Source organism: Neophocaena asiaeorientalis, unplaced genomic scaffold, assembly GCF_003031525.2.
Source record: "Neophocaena asiaeorientalis asiaeorientalis breed wild unplaced genomic scaffold, Neophocaena_asiaeorientalis_V1.1 scaffold703, whole genome shotgun sequence".
Classification (NCBI taxonomy): Eukaryota; Metazoa; Chordata; class Mammalia; order Artiodactyla; family Phocoenidae; genus Neophocaena; species Neophocaena asiaeorientalis.
Window position 1 is genome coordinate 4,206,361 of NW_020174434.1, and position 16,594 is coordinate 4,222,954.

At 43.1% G+C, this 16,594-nt stretch overlaps 1 protein-coding gene across 3 annotated transcripts in view; it reads left to right on the top strand.

Annotated features, from left to right (window-relative positions):
* The window catches only part of SH3YL1 (SH3 and SYLF domain containing 1), a 45,676-nt gene that overhangs the window by 16,448 nt on the left and 12,634 nt on the right, over window positions 1-16,594 (top strand). The window contains exons 3-8 of one of the 3 annotated variants that reach the window (XM_024756933.1): window positions 1,311-1,424; window positions 4,123-4,187; window positions 9,805-9,917; window positions 11,012-11,140; window positions 13,137-13,305; window positions 13,928-14,006. In XM_024756933.1, coding sequence (XP_024612701.1) covers window positions 1,311-1,424; window positions 4,123-4,187; window positions 9,805-9,917; window positions 11,012-11,140; window positions 13,137-13,305; window positions 13,928-14,006 — 669 coding nt within the window. Of the gene's footprint in view, window positions 1-1,310; window positions 1,425-4,122; window positions 4,188-9,270; window positions 9,347-9,412; window positions 9,594-9,804; window positions 9,918-11,011; window positions 11,141-13,136; window positions 13,306-13,927; window positions 14,007-16,594 lie in introns of those variants that run through there. The other 2 variants (XM_024756935.1, XM_024756934.1) reach the window with 2 other exon arrangements.

The following is a 16,594-nucleotide window of genomic DNA, read 5'->3' on the forward strand; positions in this document are numbered from 1 at the left end:
ACAATTATTCAGGGATTATTGGTATTTTAATGTCCCTGAATCTGGGTGGATAAGATATAAAAACACACCTGACATTTGAACTATGTTCATTTTAAGAATATACTTCTGTTATACCTAACGTTTCTGAGTAGTGCTACTCACTCTAACGGCACTGAGAATGGCGTGTGAGGCTGTTCTGCCAACAAGTGTCGTATAAACAAACCTACCTGATGTATAATGAAGCTGTCAGCATCAGTACCATGTGTTACCCTTTAGAACACGAGCTAAGGCACACTTAGGTGATGACCGTCGGAGAGAAGAGAGCCTTACTTCTAAACCTTGTTCAAGTACCAAGAGCTCCAGGAATGGTCTGTGTGTTACCCTCCTCGTGCTCTTGGTTGAACCGTCTCTGAGAGTCTGTTGTTAATTTAAATTTTGAAATGGTATGCATAAGTGTATTGGAAATTTAGTGCTTCCTAGGGACACCTACAAAGGCTTTTTTGTGTATTTGAGTACACCGTCTGGTTTGACTTCCTTGACAGAATCTGTGACTAAAATGATGGTAAATTAAACTACCTTAAAAGTAACATTGGGATCCAAGAATAATTTCCAATGTTTAGGCTTCCTTTGTTATTTGAAAGATGTACTATTGTGTAAATAAATCCACAGACTATAAGGCACTGTGTTTAGTGGTACCTGTGTTAATAACCTTCCTGTTATGTAACAGACTTCCCTGAAATGTGGATAAACCAATATTCTGTAAACTGAATTATAGTTTCAGTGCACTGGTAGTTATGTGTTATTCGAATACTGATCAGATCACTTTATAAAGTCAAAACACGTTTTAAAGTGGCAAAATCATTGAATTTTCCTGGTTTTGAATCCAGATTTTCATATTAATAGAAGCCGAACTCAACAATGCGGCTCTACGTTCAAACGTCCTGCTGCACACTGCATGTCAGTCACTTTTGAAGTTTCTCCTTAATACTATGTAGGTCTTAATTTCTTTGAAAATACTTTTGTAACTTTTAAAATTATAAATTATGTTGTAAATTAATTGAAATCTCCAAATTATTTGTCCTGCTACTAGATATCAGTACAGTCTCATCCCAGTGTCTCATTTCTTGTGTCCATTGCAGGATTCTGAGCGCCTGCCCTGTCGGGTTAGGGCCACCGAAGGCTTCAGGCGTCTCTGTCCTGGGGCGGTTTCCTCGCAGTTCCCTGTGCCGCTGAGGCTATAGGGAGGCCCTGGTCCCTGGGAAGCAAACCTGCGTGCACAGGCCTGCTGAGCTGTCACCTGCTGGGCGCTCACCTGTCTTCATCTTTTGCAGCACACGTCATTGCCAAAGCCAAGGGCCTGGTGGTCCTGTCTGCGATAAAAGCTGGGTTTCTGGTCACCGCGAGAGGTGGCAGTGGGATCGTGCTGGCGCGCCTTCCAGATGGAAGTAAGCTAGCCTCCCTTCACTGGGAGGGGCAGAGAATCCTTGTCCCTTTTTTGTTCTGTTTCCACTGTAAACAGGTTTTGTAGGGAGAGAGACAGGTTTTCCGGTGCCGCCCGGACTGCCTTCCTTGGGCCGCTCCCTCCGTTTTCTCTGTGGTCAACAGACCCGTGAGACTCAGAAAATCAGAAGATGGGGCCCCCCGTCTTTACACACTTTGTTGTCCTCCCGTGGAGCATATACTAAACACTGACACTGTATTTCTGTTGTTAAATATGCATTCCTAGTCCTCAGCTTCACCTTACAGTTGCTTTCTTTTGTTTTATGGAAGCTTTTCTCCCCCATTGTTCCTGTGTGGGATCTTAAAAACTAAAACATTTTCAAGAATACCCCCAGGGCAGAATCATATCAAGATCAGGATAATTTGGTTTTACTTCTGGGGCGAAATCTAATACTTGATTTTTCAGACATGACATCAAAACATGTTTGCTTGAATCCCAAGAACCAACATATATAATATTTAAAATGTGTGTGGGTGTGTCATACCAACTAAAAGGCTTTTATATGAATTTTACATTTGCTGTTCAGTTATATAATTGAACACAGTTTTCTGTTAATAGCTCTTTCTAGTGTAGATCATTTAATTTTATTTTGAGGGAGAACATGGGCCATCCACTGACAGGAGATACATCCGGCATTTGGGAGGCGCACAGCCCCGGAACTTGAGTCAGCAGGATTTGTTGTCCCCTGTGAGGCGTCCCCACAGCAAACGAGAGTTTGCCCCCTGAGGCTGTGGTTCAGATTTCATAGCTCTGGGCTTGGCTACAAAACAAAAAGTGACAACATACTCTTCTTCTCAAGAAAAGAAGCATTAGGCAAATTTTCACGGGCAGATCCCCAGCAGTACAACCAGACAAGTAGGCACACTCAAACCGAGTCCGCCGTGAGACGGGCTCTGCGTCTGCAAGGAGCCCCCGGCCCTGCAGGTCCGAATGGTCATGGACCGGCGACTGTCAGAAAAGGGGGAGGAGCCGTCGACACCTGGGGCTCCTATCAGAACCTCGGGTGGACCTTCCTACTTAGATACCTAAGTTTCTGTCTCCCATCTTCCCAAGTAGCTGCTGGTCACTCTTCAGAGGGTAATATAATATGTGCCCAGTGGGGCACAGCAAATCCCCAGACCCTGGCCAGGTGGGCAGTTTGTTTTACTTTTAGAAATTAATCACTTTTAATAGTTTTTTTTTTTTTTAAGATGTTAGGGGTAGTTTATTAAGTAATTTATTTTTGCTGTGTTGGGTCTTCGTTTCTGTGCGAGGGCTTTCTCTAGTTGTGGCAAGCGGCGGCCACTCTTCATCGCGGTGCACAGGCCTCTCACTATCGTGGCCTCTCTTGTTGCGGAGCACAGGCTCCAGACGCGCAGGCTCAGTAGTTGTGGCTCATGGGACTAGTTGCTCTGCGGCATATGGGATCCTCCCAGACCAGGGCTCGAACCCGTGTCCCCTGCATTAGCAAGCAGACTCCCAACCACTGCACCACCTGGGAAGCCCAGGTGGGCAGTTTTTAAACAGGGACAGTCCCTAACGTAGGAAGTGGAAAATAACTTTGAGATTATGAGACATTAATTTCTGTAATCAAGACCCCTCTAAGCCCAGATAGATTAGTTCTGGGTATATTCAAGCACTAGCCTGCCATCTAGAATACATGGTAGCAAGAAAAATTAGGCTTAGGTAGCTGCTGGGCATTTTCAGAAAGTACTTCATCTAGACTATCCCACCCACCCCCCAATTATTTTTTTCTAGACTTGTTTAGCACAACTGTGTCTAGATCAGGAAAGCTAGGCACACAATAATCCTGAAATGTACCATATCATGGCAAATGGAATTATTGTACTTAGTTTCCAAATGTAAGGATGTGTATCTTGTTAGAATTTTAATAATCTTGAATTTATAACCTATTTCTTGTGCTTCTACTAGGCACAAAGGGTGTCAAAACAGTTTTCGCCCTCCAGGATTTACCATAGAAACGGTTTAGTATTATGTTACCCTTAGAAGCGATTATAATAAACTCTTTTGAATCCATTTGCTCTCTTATAGCTATGATAAAATGCTAACAAAAGACTGGAATTCCAGCTCAATTATTTTGTACAACATTAGGAATACTGATGGTTGAAATTATCAAATGCTATGTATATTTAATTGGTGAGAATTCAATAGTTTGGTATTATGCATGTTTGTAGGGAAAGATTAGAAAACACAGACTTGTGAGTCTATGAGGCTCATAATGAATAACTAACACCTTTCAAACCTTTTTAACTTAAAAAATTACAGGGCTTCCCTGGTGGCGCAGTGGTTGGGAGTCCGCCTGCCGATGCAGGGGACGCGGGTTCGTGCCCCGGTCCGGGAAGATCCCACATGCCGCGGAGCGGCTGGGCCCGTGAGCCATGGCCGCTGAACCTGCGCGTCCGGAGCCTGTGCTCCGCAACGGGAGAGGCCACAGCAGTGAGAGGCCCGCGTACCGCAAAAAAAAAAAAAATATATATATATATATATATTTATTAAAGAACATTTAAAAACATAGGCAAAAATGCCAAAATCTCATTATTTTAAGAAGAAACACTATTAATTCATATTTTAGCATTTTTCCTCCCCATATTTATGTGCCAAGGAGTTTTAATATTAGAGTAATGTTTGTTTGTTTTTATTAGAATGGTCTGCACCTTCGGCCATCGGGATAGCTGGGCTTGGTGGAGGATTTGAACTAGGAATAGAGGTGAGTGGTGATGTGTGTACATACGACTGCCCTATTCTCTAAAAGCAACTGCTACGTGAAAGTCGAGTGATCTCCTACTGTTCCTGTTTAACCACCTATGGAAATCGTTCCCTTTTATTTTCTTGACTCTCTACCTGAAGCTGTGTAATGTTTATCATTTTTCTCCTTTGCCTTCATTGAGAGTAGAGTTTCTTTCATTCACCATCTCATCTCTTTCCATCTTTAGCACATCTGCAGAACACTTGTTCTCAGACCTGAAAACTACAATTGGCAGTTTATGGCTTCTGATTGCAGAGTCATGGGTGCAAACAGCTCGATGCCATGTATCAACATTTGTGGCAAAATCCAGTTTGGTATCCCTAATGTTCAAACTACTTCCAGTTTTTTAAGTAAAGATTGACTTTGTATTGTTTCCTTTTACAACTTTGCTGCTAATGATTATGGTTTCTGTCAAACGGACTAGAAATTATACCAGTACATACTTGTTTACAGAGGTCTCTCCCACAGGGAGCATCTACATGATATCAATCTTTCGTCTGCTGCTTTATTGCTAAGTGATTTGGTAAATCAAATCTCCTAATATTCCCCAATCATTTTCTTCTGAAATTTCAGTCAGTTCCTTCCTGAACTACCCTTTTATGAACTTGCTCTGTTGCCATAGCTTTAAATGCCCTCGGCCTTATTAGGAGGAAGTATTTCCACTGATTTTCATTTTTATTTGACCTTTACTTGCTGCTGCATAGATTCGTGATATAAAAAGAGGAACATATTTTAGTTTTGCTAACATGACTGCCTTTTGGTTGTATATTCAACCAAATCATGGCCTTCAGAAACATCGCACTCGTGTGGAAAGCGTATTCTCAGCATGTGTTGTGCACCCCTGCTCACACGTCCTGGCGCTGTACCCAGGTGTCCCTCATCACTGCCCGCTGACCCCAGGCTTTGGGGCTCCATCTCAAAGAGCATTTGCTTATATTTGCCGTTTGTGGAAACTTTGAATGCCACTTACCCTCATGGCTGTGTAGAAATTAACTCTGGAATTCCATTTGAATACTGTACATGGAAGATAAGTATTAACTTTTAAAAATATCCACTTCAAGTAGAGATTAGAAGACTGTCCTAGGAGTTTGTGCCTCTTCAATAGGACCCGGCTTTGCTTCCCTGAGTGTAGCCGTAAGGTTAGAGCTGTCGGTCACTTTTCAGTGCTAATGAGAGGCCGTGCTGGTTCCCCAGGAAGCATCTCAGACCTGGCCAGAAACATGCAGTTACCTTTGGGGTGCAGCTCTGACCCAGGATGAGCGAGGGAGCTTGGGGGTCAGCGGCCATGCACCCGCGGAGCTCCTGCGGCTGGATGCTCTTGTCGCCCCAGCTCCAGTTCCAATGAAGTGCAGCAGGCCCGTGGCCACCTCAGGCAGCGGGACCCATGCCCTCGAGTCTGCAGCCCCCCAGGCTGCCCGGGCTCCTCTCTGGCGTTCTTCTTCCGCCAGACGCTTGCTCCTAGTGGGATGGGGTGCTCGGCGCTTGCGCCAGTCTGGAGGTTTCCTTGCCTGGCCCTTACCTAGGTTGTGAGTCCTTCATACCTGCGCCCTCAGACTGGCCAAGTGTCAAGCACAAGTAGGCACCCAAAATAAATGTTTCTTTAAAGCACTGGCATCATCGGTTCAAACTATTAAATGTTTGTTGAATAACTTAATTATCTGCCATTCTGTTTTGGAATGGAATAATTAGCAATAATGGCTAACATTCTCATAAAACTCTCACATGTACTCTCATAGAATCATTTCCATACCGTGGCCATGCTGAGTGGCTGTCGCTGCCGTCATTGTGTAGATAACTGAGTTATGTGACGCCTCCAGCCGGAGAATGACAGGTTGGCCATTCAGAGGGAGGCCTCTGGCTTCCATGGGTGCTTGGGTGAGTCTCCTCGCTTCTAGTGCCCCAACTGGTTCTAACTGTAACTCCCACCCATATAACATGCCATGGATTTCAGGGCACGGATGAGGTAGGCAGGGCGCATGTGATTCTTTTCAACGCACAGAGATGCTGAGCATCTTGCAGAGGTGGTGTGTGGTTGTCTCTCATTGGTTTCACTGGAGACAGAGCCTGAGACGGCTCGTGGTGCACGTGACTTACTGAGCAAATGTTCTGGGTGGGGGGGAAACTATAAGGAGCTAAGGGAAGCAGGACAGAGAAGGGGAAGGGTCCAAGCAAGGCCGTGGTTCCAGGTAAACTCACCCTGGTCTGATGACAGGAGGAGAAGGCAGGTCTTACGACAGAGGCGAGGGGGCTGGCGTTTGGGGTCAGCTGCTTTCGCCACCTGGCAGCACGTGGGTGTGGTGTGTGGTGGCAGGGCTGGAGGGGACTGCAGCGCCCCCCATGGTGGGACCAGACCCCTCTCCTGGGCCCAGGACCCCCTGCGAGCTTCCACCCCCCCTGCTGCCTCCCCCAGGTGGCGACCCCTTCGTTACACGTGGAATGCATATTTGACTATCAGGAAGTCTAGTTCTAGCTCCACTTTGGAATCTAGACCAGCAACGGTTCTGAAGGTATGTGAAGTTAGGGACGTGTACAGAATCTGTTGGCCTTCAGGAGCTTGGGCATTAGTTAAATATAGATTATGGCACTGGTCCACTCATGAGAGCTGCTGAGAATTCCCAAGGTTGTATAACTCACACATACCCACCAAACACAACAATAACAGATGAAAGATTTAAAAGTCAGTGGAGTAAGGAAAGATAAGCTAAGACTTGGTTTAAACACCATTAAATTTTCTTTCCAGGACAATTATAGCAGAGCCCAAAGGTCTGAAAACCCTGATACCTTGGGTTATCCAACTGTTCGTTGTTTACCAAAAGCCAGAATCCACACTGGGCCATCAGATCAGATCAACCTCGCTTTCACCCAAGGTTGTAATGTGAGAAAAATGACTCCGCTTTTTCCAGGAGAATTTGGATGAACCCTTTTCCTTTAATGATGAGGAAGGCATCTAGGCTTAAGTTGAGAAACTACTCTTCGAGATCAGAGTTCAGTTTCGAAGTCCCCTAAGATTGCTGTGCAAGGGGGGGGATCTGTTGGTGTGAGGAGAGGAAGGGGATGGGAACCCCTCAAGTTTGGGTCGCACGTTGAGGCTGACGATGCCACGTACTGAGTAGGAAAGCTTACTGCTGTGCAAGGGGGGGGGATCTGTTGGTGTGAGGAGAGGAAGGGGATGGGAACCCCTCAAGTTTGGGTCGCACGTTGAGGCTGACGATGCCACGTACTGAGTAGGAAAGCTTACTGCCCACATGATGAGGCTTTCTGGGGAGTGAGACCGACTCCTGAGCAGAATGGCTTGAGAGATGGGAAAGAAGACCCTTCTATGGAGGCTAGGGATGGGGCTGGGGGACGGGTCTCACTAGAACCACAGGAGGGGGCCCTGGGCTTTCTCGCCAGGTTGTCTGGATTTGGGGCTTGAAAGCTATCTCTTCGTTACAGGACGACAGCGTCAGGGACTCGGTGGCTTGGGTTCAAGGTGGGTAAACACTTGAGAGGGAGATGGGATAGTGCCGTGTTGGGGACAGGGTGTCAGGGGACGAGAAGCCCTCCGGTTCCTGAGAACATTTCTCCCCCAGCTTTTCCTGCGTGATACTTGTATTTTTTAAAATTCTTTTTAAAGAATTGAGTTTAATTGTAAAACTCGCATTTTATTTACCGTTAACTGTATCTTAATGCGAACTTATTAAGAAGCCTTTATCAAATTCTTAAACGTCTGTCTTAACTGTTTATTTGCTCTGTTGCTCCGGTTTTCTTTCAGGAAATCTGTTTTGCTTTTTATTCTAAGCTGTGGAAATAAATCAAGAGCCGTAGTCAGTACCGCTGCTCTTCAAACTGTGGTGCTTTGGACCTGGTTCTCTAATCAGTCACGTCACCAAAGAACACGGGATTATCTTACTCTTATTTCAGGAGAACTGAATTGAGACTAGACATAAAATTAAAGGATTAATTTATTTTCTTTATTGACTCATAGAGTTGTGCCTTACTTAACTACCCTAAGACGTACCAAGTAGAAGGAGACATAACAACTAGAGTATCCACAAGGTCGCGGCTGGAGACTTACACCGAGTGTGTGTACTCTAAGCATTACGCAAAGTGATTTCATATGTGTTATCTTAAAAAGTACATAAGATTTGGTTATGTAATCAGTGGCAAAATTGCTTAACGTTGCGTGAGAAACGCTAAATAATTCCGTATCATTCAGCATGGTGATCATCAGAAACTGTCCGTGTATAAAATGGAATTAACAGTTGACATGAGTCACAGTGATGTGTTTTGCATGCGTCAATTAGCCGGCATATGTGGTCTGTCCTACGGAACTTGAGTGTATTTTTTCATGAAGGGATTCATATTAAACTGTATCAGGAATTCCACTAGGCCCTTCCGAGTGCAATCACATTTGGTAATAATCAGATTCTTCTGTCAGATGAAAGCAAAGATTTGAAAAATTTAAAGAACGGTATAAAGGAAGTCATCTTTTAAACAGTAATCTGCTTGGCCTTTGCATATTTTATTGAGATGTGATGCCAGGGTTTACAAATGATTTCAACGCATCTTTCAAACAACCCTAGATTTGTGTATATGCGTATATACATGTATATACATATACCTATACGATTATATATACTTAGAAATCCGGTTACTATTATACCCATTTTACAGAGGAGATTGGGGCTTTGAGCCACTCAATCATTTGCCCAAGGTCACACAATATGCCAGGGGCAGAAGTGGAATTAACACCCAAATGGTTTACATTTTGAACCCAGATTCCCAGCGCCAGGCCCTCAGGCCTTCAGTTCTCCGGCGCTTGACACACGTGCTTGACCTCCACGTGGTTCAGGGGGCAGGTCCTGCCGTGGACTTTAACCATGAAGAGGCCAAATGGAGCCAAGATGCCGCAGGTGGCCCGGTGCTGCGAAGAGGAGCTGGGTTGAAAGTCTGGCCTCCCCAGCCGGCGCCTCTCTGCGGTCGTGGGGTGAGGGGCCGTGGCCTGGGCACCCTGCGCGGCCTCACGGGGGGTCCCGCCCCAGAGGAGGCGAGTCTGAAGAACACGCCCTGTCCACAGCGACCCGCCCAGAGCGTGGAGACTCGCTCCAGCTTTGCTTTTACTTGGAGGATTAACCATGGTAATAGGCATAACTACTGGTTAACTAATCTTACTACTGGTGTTCTGCGCTTTGGGGCGGCTTCTGCTTGGGGGTCGCGTGGCCCTGCAGGGGCGCCGGTGGCGACCAGACTCGGGCCCCCGGACCTTCCAACCCGTGTGTGACCTGTTCACGTGTCACTAGGACACGTCACTCAGCCTCACTAACCCGCGAGGCTGCTGAGAAGAAGTCGATGCCTGGAGACCTCACACCACGTGCTCGATGCACGGTGAGTGCCCGGAGGCCTGCGCTCTGATTACCGGCGGGAGGTTAGCGGCTCACATCTGCAGCTGAAAATACAGCACGGCTCTGCTTTCAACTTTCTCTGGCTACATTGAAATTCTTGCTACATTACATATCGTATCTTGGGTTTTAGTAAACATATATTTTAAATGATATTTAGACATTATTTTTAAAATAAATGGCTGTCTACATTTCAGGTATCGGATCTGGTAATAATTTTGAATTATGACAGAGCAGTAGAAGCTTTTGCAAAAGGTGGTAACCTAACACTTGGAGGGAACTTGACTGTGGCAGTTGGGCCCTTGGGAAGGTGAGTACGCTGAAATCCCATTTGAACAGCTCTTGGATAGTAAAGGCTTTAAAACTACATTGTTTATCATTAAGAGAGACGAATTAAAATGACAGAAATTTATGATTTACACGTGCCCCAGAGGGTTTGAGGCTGCTTACAAATAAGAAATATACAAAACACAGCCATTGTGATAAAATGAGAAAATCTGAAACTAAAACACACAAAAAGAAATTAAATATTTCAGAACTGCAGGCTGTTGTATCTACCGGAATCAACATAAAATTCACCTTTAAGCTTTGAAGGAGCCAGGTCGAGTCAATTTTAATTAACTGAGAAAGGATGGCATTGATCAGGGAAAAAAAGGTTTTTTTTTTCAAACTAAATTATGAAAAATTGAAATGGAAGTGTTTTACTCGAGTGATGTTTACAATACTTACAGTGTATTTTCCTTCTCTATTAATCAATAACTATTCTTGAGTTAATTGAGCAATTAAATATTTTAAACCCAGACTGTTTATAGAAGCTACTCAGTAAAATCATTTAAAAATGTTTCTAAGTTCCATGAAAATACTCACTGTAAAAAGAGCCACAGTCTTTTACTCTTGAGGTGTGTTTCCCTGTTTTAGGGAAGGAAGACAATATGGGCAAGTATCAGCTGTACGTGTGTTCTCCACATGCATCACACTGCTACAACCATCTGGCCTGCTGTGTACTTGCCATGAGCTGTCCGTCCTCTAGATCCCTCTGAACACACCTAGCTTAGGCCAGCAGGAAGTAAAATATGTAAAATGATTGAAGCTGGGGATGGGGTTGGTGGTGTGATGAACTGGGAGATTGGGATTGACATATATATACTAATATCTATAAAATAGGTGACTAATAGGAACCTGCTGTATAAAAAATAAATAAATAAAATAAAATTTATAAAAAGAGAAAGCCCTATGGACGTGACCTCATTAAATATTCAATAAACAATATTTCTCCCCCCCCCAAAAAAAATGATTGAAGTAAGTGCAGAGCAGTATCCTTCTGGGTTAGAAGCGCAGTGCCCATCAGATGTCTTCAAGTGAACGTGCTCACGGTTCTGTGACGCAAAGCCTTCTGTTTTGCAGGAATTTAGAAGGAGATGTCTCCCTAAGAAGCTCGGCTGCTGTCTTCACTTACTGCAAGTCAAGAGGCCTCTTCGCTGGCCTATCTTTAGAAGGTAGCTGTTTGATTGAGAGGAAAGAAACTAACCGAAAGTAAGTGCAAGGCAAATCATTTTAATTGATTTGAAGAACGTGCGATGAGAAAAAAATACTTTGTAGACTCATGTAGTTCTTAAGAGTGTACAGAGTACCTTTGTACAGGCAAGTCTGTTGGCACCATTTTTCCAACGGCATTTGCTCACTTTGTGTCTGCATCACATTTCGGTAATTCCTGCAATATTTCAGACTTTTTCATTATTACTACATTGGCTATGGTGATCTGTGATCAGTGACCTTTGGTGTTACTATGGTTATTGTGTGGGGCACCAGGAACCGCACCCCTATAGGATGGAGAACCTAATCAGTAAACGTGTGTGTATTCTGATGGCTCCTCGGACTGGCTGTTTCCACTCACCACCACCCCCTGCCCCCACGTTTCTGTCCCTCTCCTCAGGCCTCCCTATTCCCTTAGACACAACAATATTGAAATTAATAACCCTACAAAGACCTCCAGGTGTTCAAGTGAAAAGAAGAGTTGCACGTCTCTTACTTTAAATCAAGAGCCAGAAATGACCAGGCTTAGTGAGGGAGCCACGTCAAAGCCAGGATGGGCCGGAAGCTAGGTCTCCTGTGCCAAACAGTTAGCCGAGCTGTGAGTGCAAAGGAAAAGTTCTTGAAGGAAATCACAAGTGCTCCTCCAGTGAACACACAGATCATAAGAAGGCGAAACAGCCTTATTACTGCTCCGGAGAAAGTTTTAGTGGTTTGGATTGAAGACCAAACCAGCCACAACACTGCCTTCAGCCAAAGCCTCATCCAGAGCAACGCCCTAATTCTTTTTAATTCTGTTCAGGCTGAGAGAGGCGAGGAACCTGCAGAAGAGAGTGTGAAGCTGGCAGAGGGTGACTCATGAGGCTGAAGGCAAGCAGTCATCTCCATAACATCAAAGCGCAGCGTTCCTCATGAGAGGTTTCCTATTGTTAGGCTCAGCCTTTGTCTTTCTTCCATAAGATAGAGACCAATTTTGATTTAAAAAATGCAAGATTTGGAAGTACCCTAACAGGCGACGAGGAACTTCCACTTTAACTGGCATCTGGCTAATTTTTCCCAAAACTGCTCTTCTGTATTTCCACGAAAGTATGTCTAATTGCCCAGAAAAAGATAAAAAGCTAAGACTGAGGGGACTAATTCTAGAACCTGGCAGGAATCCCACTAATAGTGACCCTGACGGGGCTGCCTCAGCTGGTGGTGGACACACGTCTGCCGCTTACAGCAGACTTGAGAGAAGCTGAGTACCAAGTCTGCGGTGCCCGTTTACCCAGAATCCCACAGCACATGCAGAAACATTCAGTGCAGACCCCAACAACCAGAAAATAGGAGGAATGGGGGGATTCTTCAATTTCTCCATCTTGTAAAGTCAAGAGAAATGTTTTTACTTCTGGTTTTATTAATTTGAGAAATTTAAGTTAAGGATGCTTTTAGAAATTTGTGATTCTAGGCCTTTGGAAGATTTTCCAACTAAAGTTCACCTAAATCCTGGATAAACTAAAACAAATATACTTCTTAATCAGTTGCAGGGCTTCTAAACATGCAAGGCAAATCCTTACATAATTTTGATACAAATAAACGTTTTAAGGAAGCTATATGTTAGCACCATTTTTATAAGAAACTTAAAAAGTAAAAGCCTATAAAGATGTATAGGTATGTGATTGCAATTATATGTGTATTAGTGTTTATATAAATATATGTTTATTATATGCATTTGTATATAAATATTCTATATATGTTTGTATGATGTGCTTTTATATTATTGGGAAAAGGATATAAATATCAGACCATTTATGGTGATTGCCTCTAGAGGTGAGCTTGGAGAGGTGAATTTAGAGGCTTTAACATGGGTTATGGCTTGTAGTTTGTGTTTGAAAAGTAGTATCTATGAAGTGCTATACGTGAGTAAATCACACACACATACACAGTTGTGCGTCCTACATTTAACTCTAGAAAAGATCTATGTCTGCAAAAGAAATGTTCTTAATATATTTCTTATTAGATTTTATTGTCAAGACATTCGAGCTTATGACATTTTATTTGGAGATATACCACGGCCTGCTGAAGCAGAAGATCTTTATGAAATTCTTGATTCTTTTACTGAAAAGTATGAAAATGAAGGACAACGAATCAATGCAAGAAAAGCAGCACGGGAGAGGAAGAAGGCTTCTGTAATCATGCTTGGTTTTTATATTTTTCTTAGTAGCCACAGAAAATTTCTTTATATAGAACATTCTATCCTTGATATCACGTTTCTAATAACCTACTACACTTCCCTTTTAATTTCATTAACATAAAGTTCTTGTGAAAATGTCATAAAACCTTGACAGTCATCTATGCAAATTTCAGGAAGAAACATGGTTCTCTGTGATTGCATTTCTGCAAGGATAGAACTTTATAATATTAATTAATAATACAAATAACTGCCACTAGCCAGGGGCCTTGACGTGCAGAGGGTTTTGTGCGCCTCGTTCATCTAGTTCCGCATCTTTCGGAGCCGCGTGGCCCTTTCCTGGTCAGCGCATCGCTCTGCTCCACCTGCGCGGTGTCAAAGGTGCCAGGATGAGGGAAGCTTCCGGTTATAGAAGCGCGCCCCCAGCCGTCACCCGCGTGTTGTCCAGTTCAACCAGATGTGGCCCAGAGCAGTACGTGTGCTCTGTTAATGAGTGCATAGGATAACGTTTGCCGTGTACACCCACTGGGGGCGGGGCGGGGGGAAGCCTTATATGCTCCTAAGTGAAAACAGAGTTTTAAAATCACATGCATTTTTTTTTTTGTTGTCTTTCCTCCCAGGCTAAAGAATTGCCTTCAAAACCATTGTCAAGACCACAGCAATCGTCTGCACAAGTACAGCTGAATTCTGGCTCTCAAAGTAAATATTTGTGTTGCAATTCAAATACATTTATAATTAAGTAATCGTGAAATATTATTAAGAAATCAAACTACATTTAATGATAGATCTAAAGTCATTACTTTAGTGTCAAATAGAAGAACTAATGAGTATTAAAGAGAGAAAAACAAATGCTCGGTCTCTTCTAAACACACAAGGCAAATTCTCATTCCTGTAATTTGTGAAAATGTCTATTCTCATTCAGAAAGTGCTTTTTCCAATTCACAAAGTGATTTATCTTTAAAGTTTTTCTTTTTTTGTCATTTCTTCCAAAGACTATTATCCTGCTAATTTGAAATGGAAACAAAATAAGGCTATTTTTCTCATATACACATAGATTTATATTTCTGAATATTAATTTGACCATACATTCTTGGGAGCTCAGGGTTTCATAAGGTGGTTTTAAAATAGGATAAATTCGTAAAGCACCAGGCTTTTGGCCTTTACACCTCTTTCCATCACTCATTTTTATGACAGTCACTCTTGGAATTCTGCTTTTCATGTATAGAGGTTACCAGTAAATAGCAATATATTAAAGTGGGCAATGTTTCATGTAATAATTAACTGTTCTGCAGCTGGCTTTGGACTGTGGCTTTTGAGAGCACAGTGATGAATCTAACTTACCTCTTGCCTTTAAAGAACTTTCCTTCTAGCAGCAGAGATATCACAGGTGGAAAAGTAACTGCCAGTACTGGAAGGAAGTACAGTTGACCCTTGAATAATGCAGAGGTTAGGGACACCAACCCCTCATGCAGTCAAAAATCCATATATAACTTTTGACTTCCCCAAATAGCCCATTGCTGACTGGAAGCCTTACTGGTAACATGAACAGTTGATTAACACGTATTTTGTATGTTATATGTGTTACATACTATATTCTTATATAAAGTAAGCTAGAAAAAATATTATTAAGAAAATCATAAGGAAAAGAAAATACATTGATCGTACTTTACTGTATTTATTTATACCGTAAGTTTACATTGTCTGTTTACAAGATGAATTGTCTGTCAGTACGTACATCAATATTGTCTCATATGATACAAAAAACTGTAAATGTTATATGTATTACTAACACTAGACATAAAAAGTGAAAAGATAATAGAAAAAGAAATTCGTATTTACAGGTATAATGATTCATGCATTGATGAAAAAGAAGCAGCAATATGACTGCTTCACGGTAGCCTAGCCCGTACGCTAATGAGTGAGAACTGCTTCACGGTAGCCTAGCCTGTACTCTAATGAGTGAGAAGTTATGAAATGTGGATGGCACACAGTATTACAGCCATACTGATAATACAGTATTAGAAACATTGTTACATTTTTTAAAAACCACTTACATGCGATGAAGACTGATAGTTTCTCCAATTATGAGAGAGAGAGAGAGGGACATACAGTACAGCAATGTAATCCTTTGAAAGCCAAGTTCTAAAACAGTAAGAAAACTAACACATTATTAATTTTGTATTAAATACGACTCACCTTATGCCTATGTGAGAATAGGCTATCCACTTCTATACGAGTCTTGCCCAGGATGTTCCGCACGGTGAACGCTTAAGCGATGATGGTGATAACACAAAGACGTCCCGTACAATTATTAGATTTTCACATGCGGACATTCACACGCACACCACAGAAAAGTTTATTAACCGAACAGCATGCTGGTTATTTACTGTTCATTAAGTGGAGGCGGATCCTCATAAAGGTCTTCATCCTCCTCCTGTGTGTGTTGAGCAGGCTGGGGTGGGGGAAGGCTCGTCTCAGGGGTGGCAGAGGTGGGGGAGGGGCGGGGGAGGGGGAAGCAGAGGAGGCAGGCACACTCAGTGTAACTCCATGGAAATACATCGTAATTTCTGACTGTTGTGCTTCTTCATTTCTCTAACAGTGGGTCTATAGGATCCCAGTCCTCCTTCCACTTGCTTTACTTTCAGTGCCCATATCCTACAAGTTAAAAGCAGTCTTGAATAATCAGAACCCTCTTCCGGATTGTCTGATGTCAGTTTGTTTCTGACACTGCTTCTACGTCTTCTTCCTCATCGTCTGGCACTGGTTCAGAAGCTCTCATCTCCATCTAGTCATCTTTTGTTAATTCCTCCAGTGTGGCGTCTATTAGCTTTTGAAATTCTCCAAGATCTGTATCTTGAAACCCTTCACAGCAACCCCCCGCCCCCATCTCCTTGGCCATATCTACGATCTATTTCATGATTTCCTTGATTGGCTCTGTTGTAAATCCTCTGAAGTCATGCACGACATCTGGAACAGTTTTCTCCAGCAGAAGTTTATTGTTTCAGGCTTGATGGCTTTCATGACTTTTCCTATAAGCAATAGCATCTCCGGTGGCGTAATCCTTCCGGACTTTCCTAATGTTCTCTCTATAGGCGTTTTCTTCCATAGCATCAACAGTTCTTTCTGTAGAGTACCATGTGTGATGAGGGCCTTTAAAGGTCTTGATGATCCCCTGATCTAGAGGCTGGAAATACAGACGTTGTATTTGAGGCCAAGTACACAACTTGGTGGTCTACTCATGGAGTTGAACTCACGGGGCTCTGGGGGGCCAGGGGCATTGTCCAATA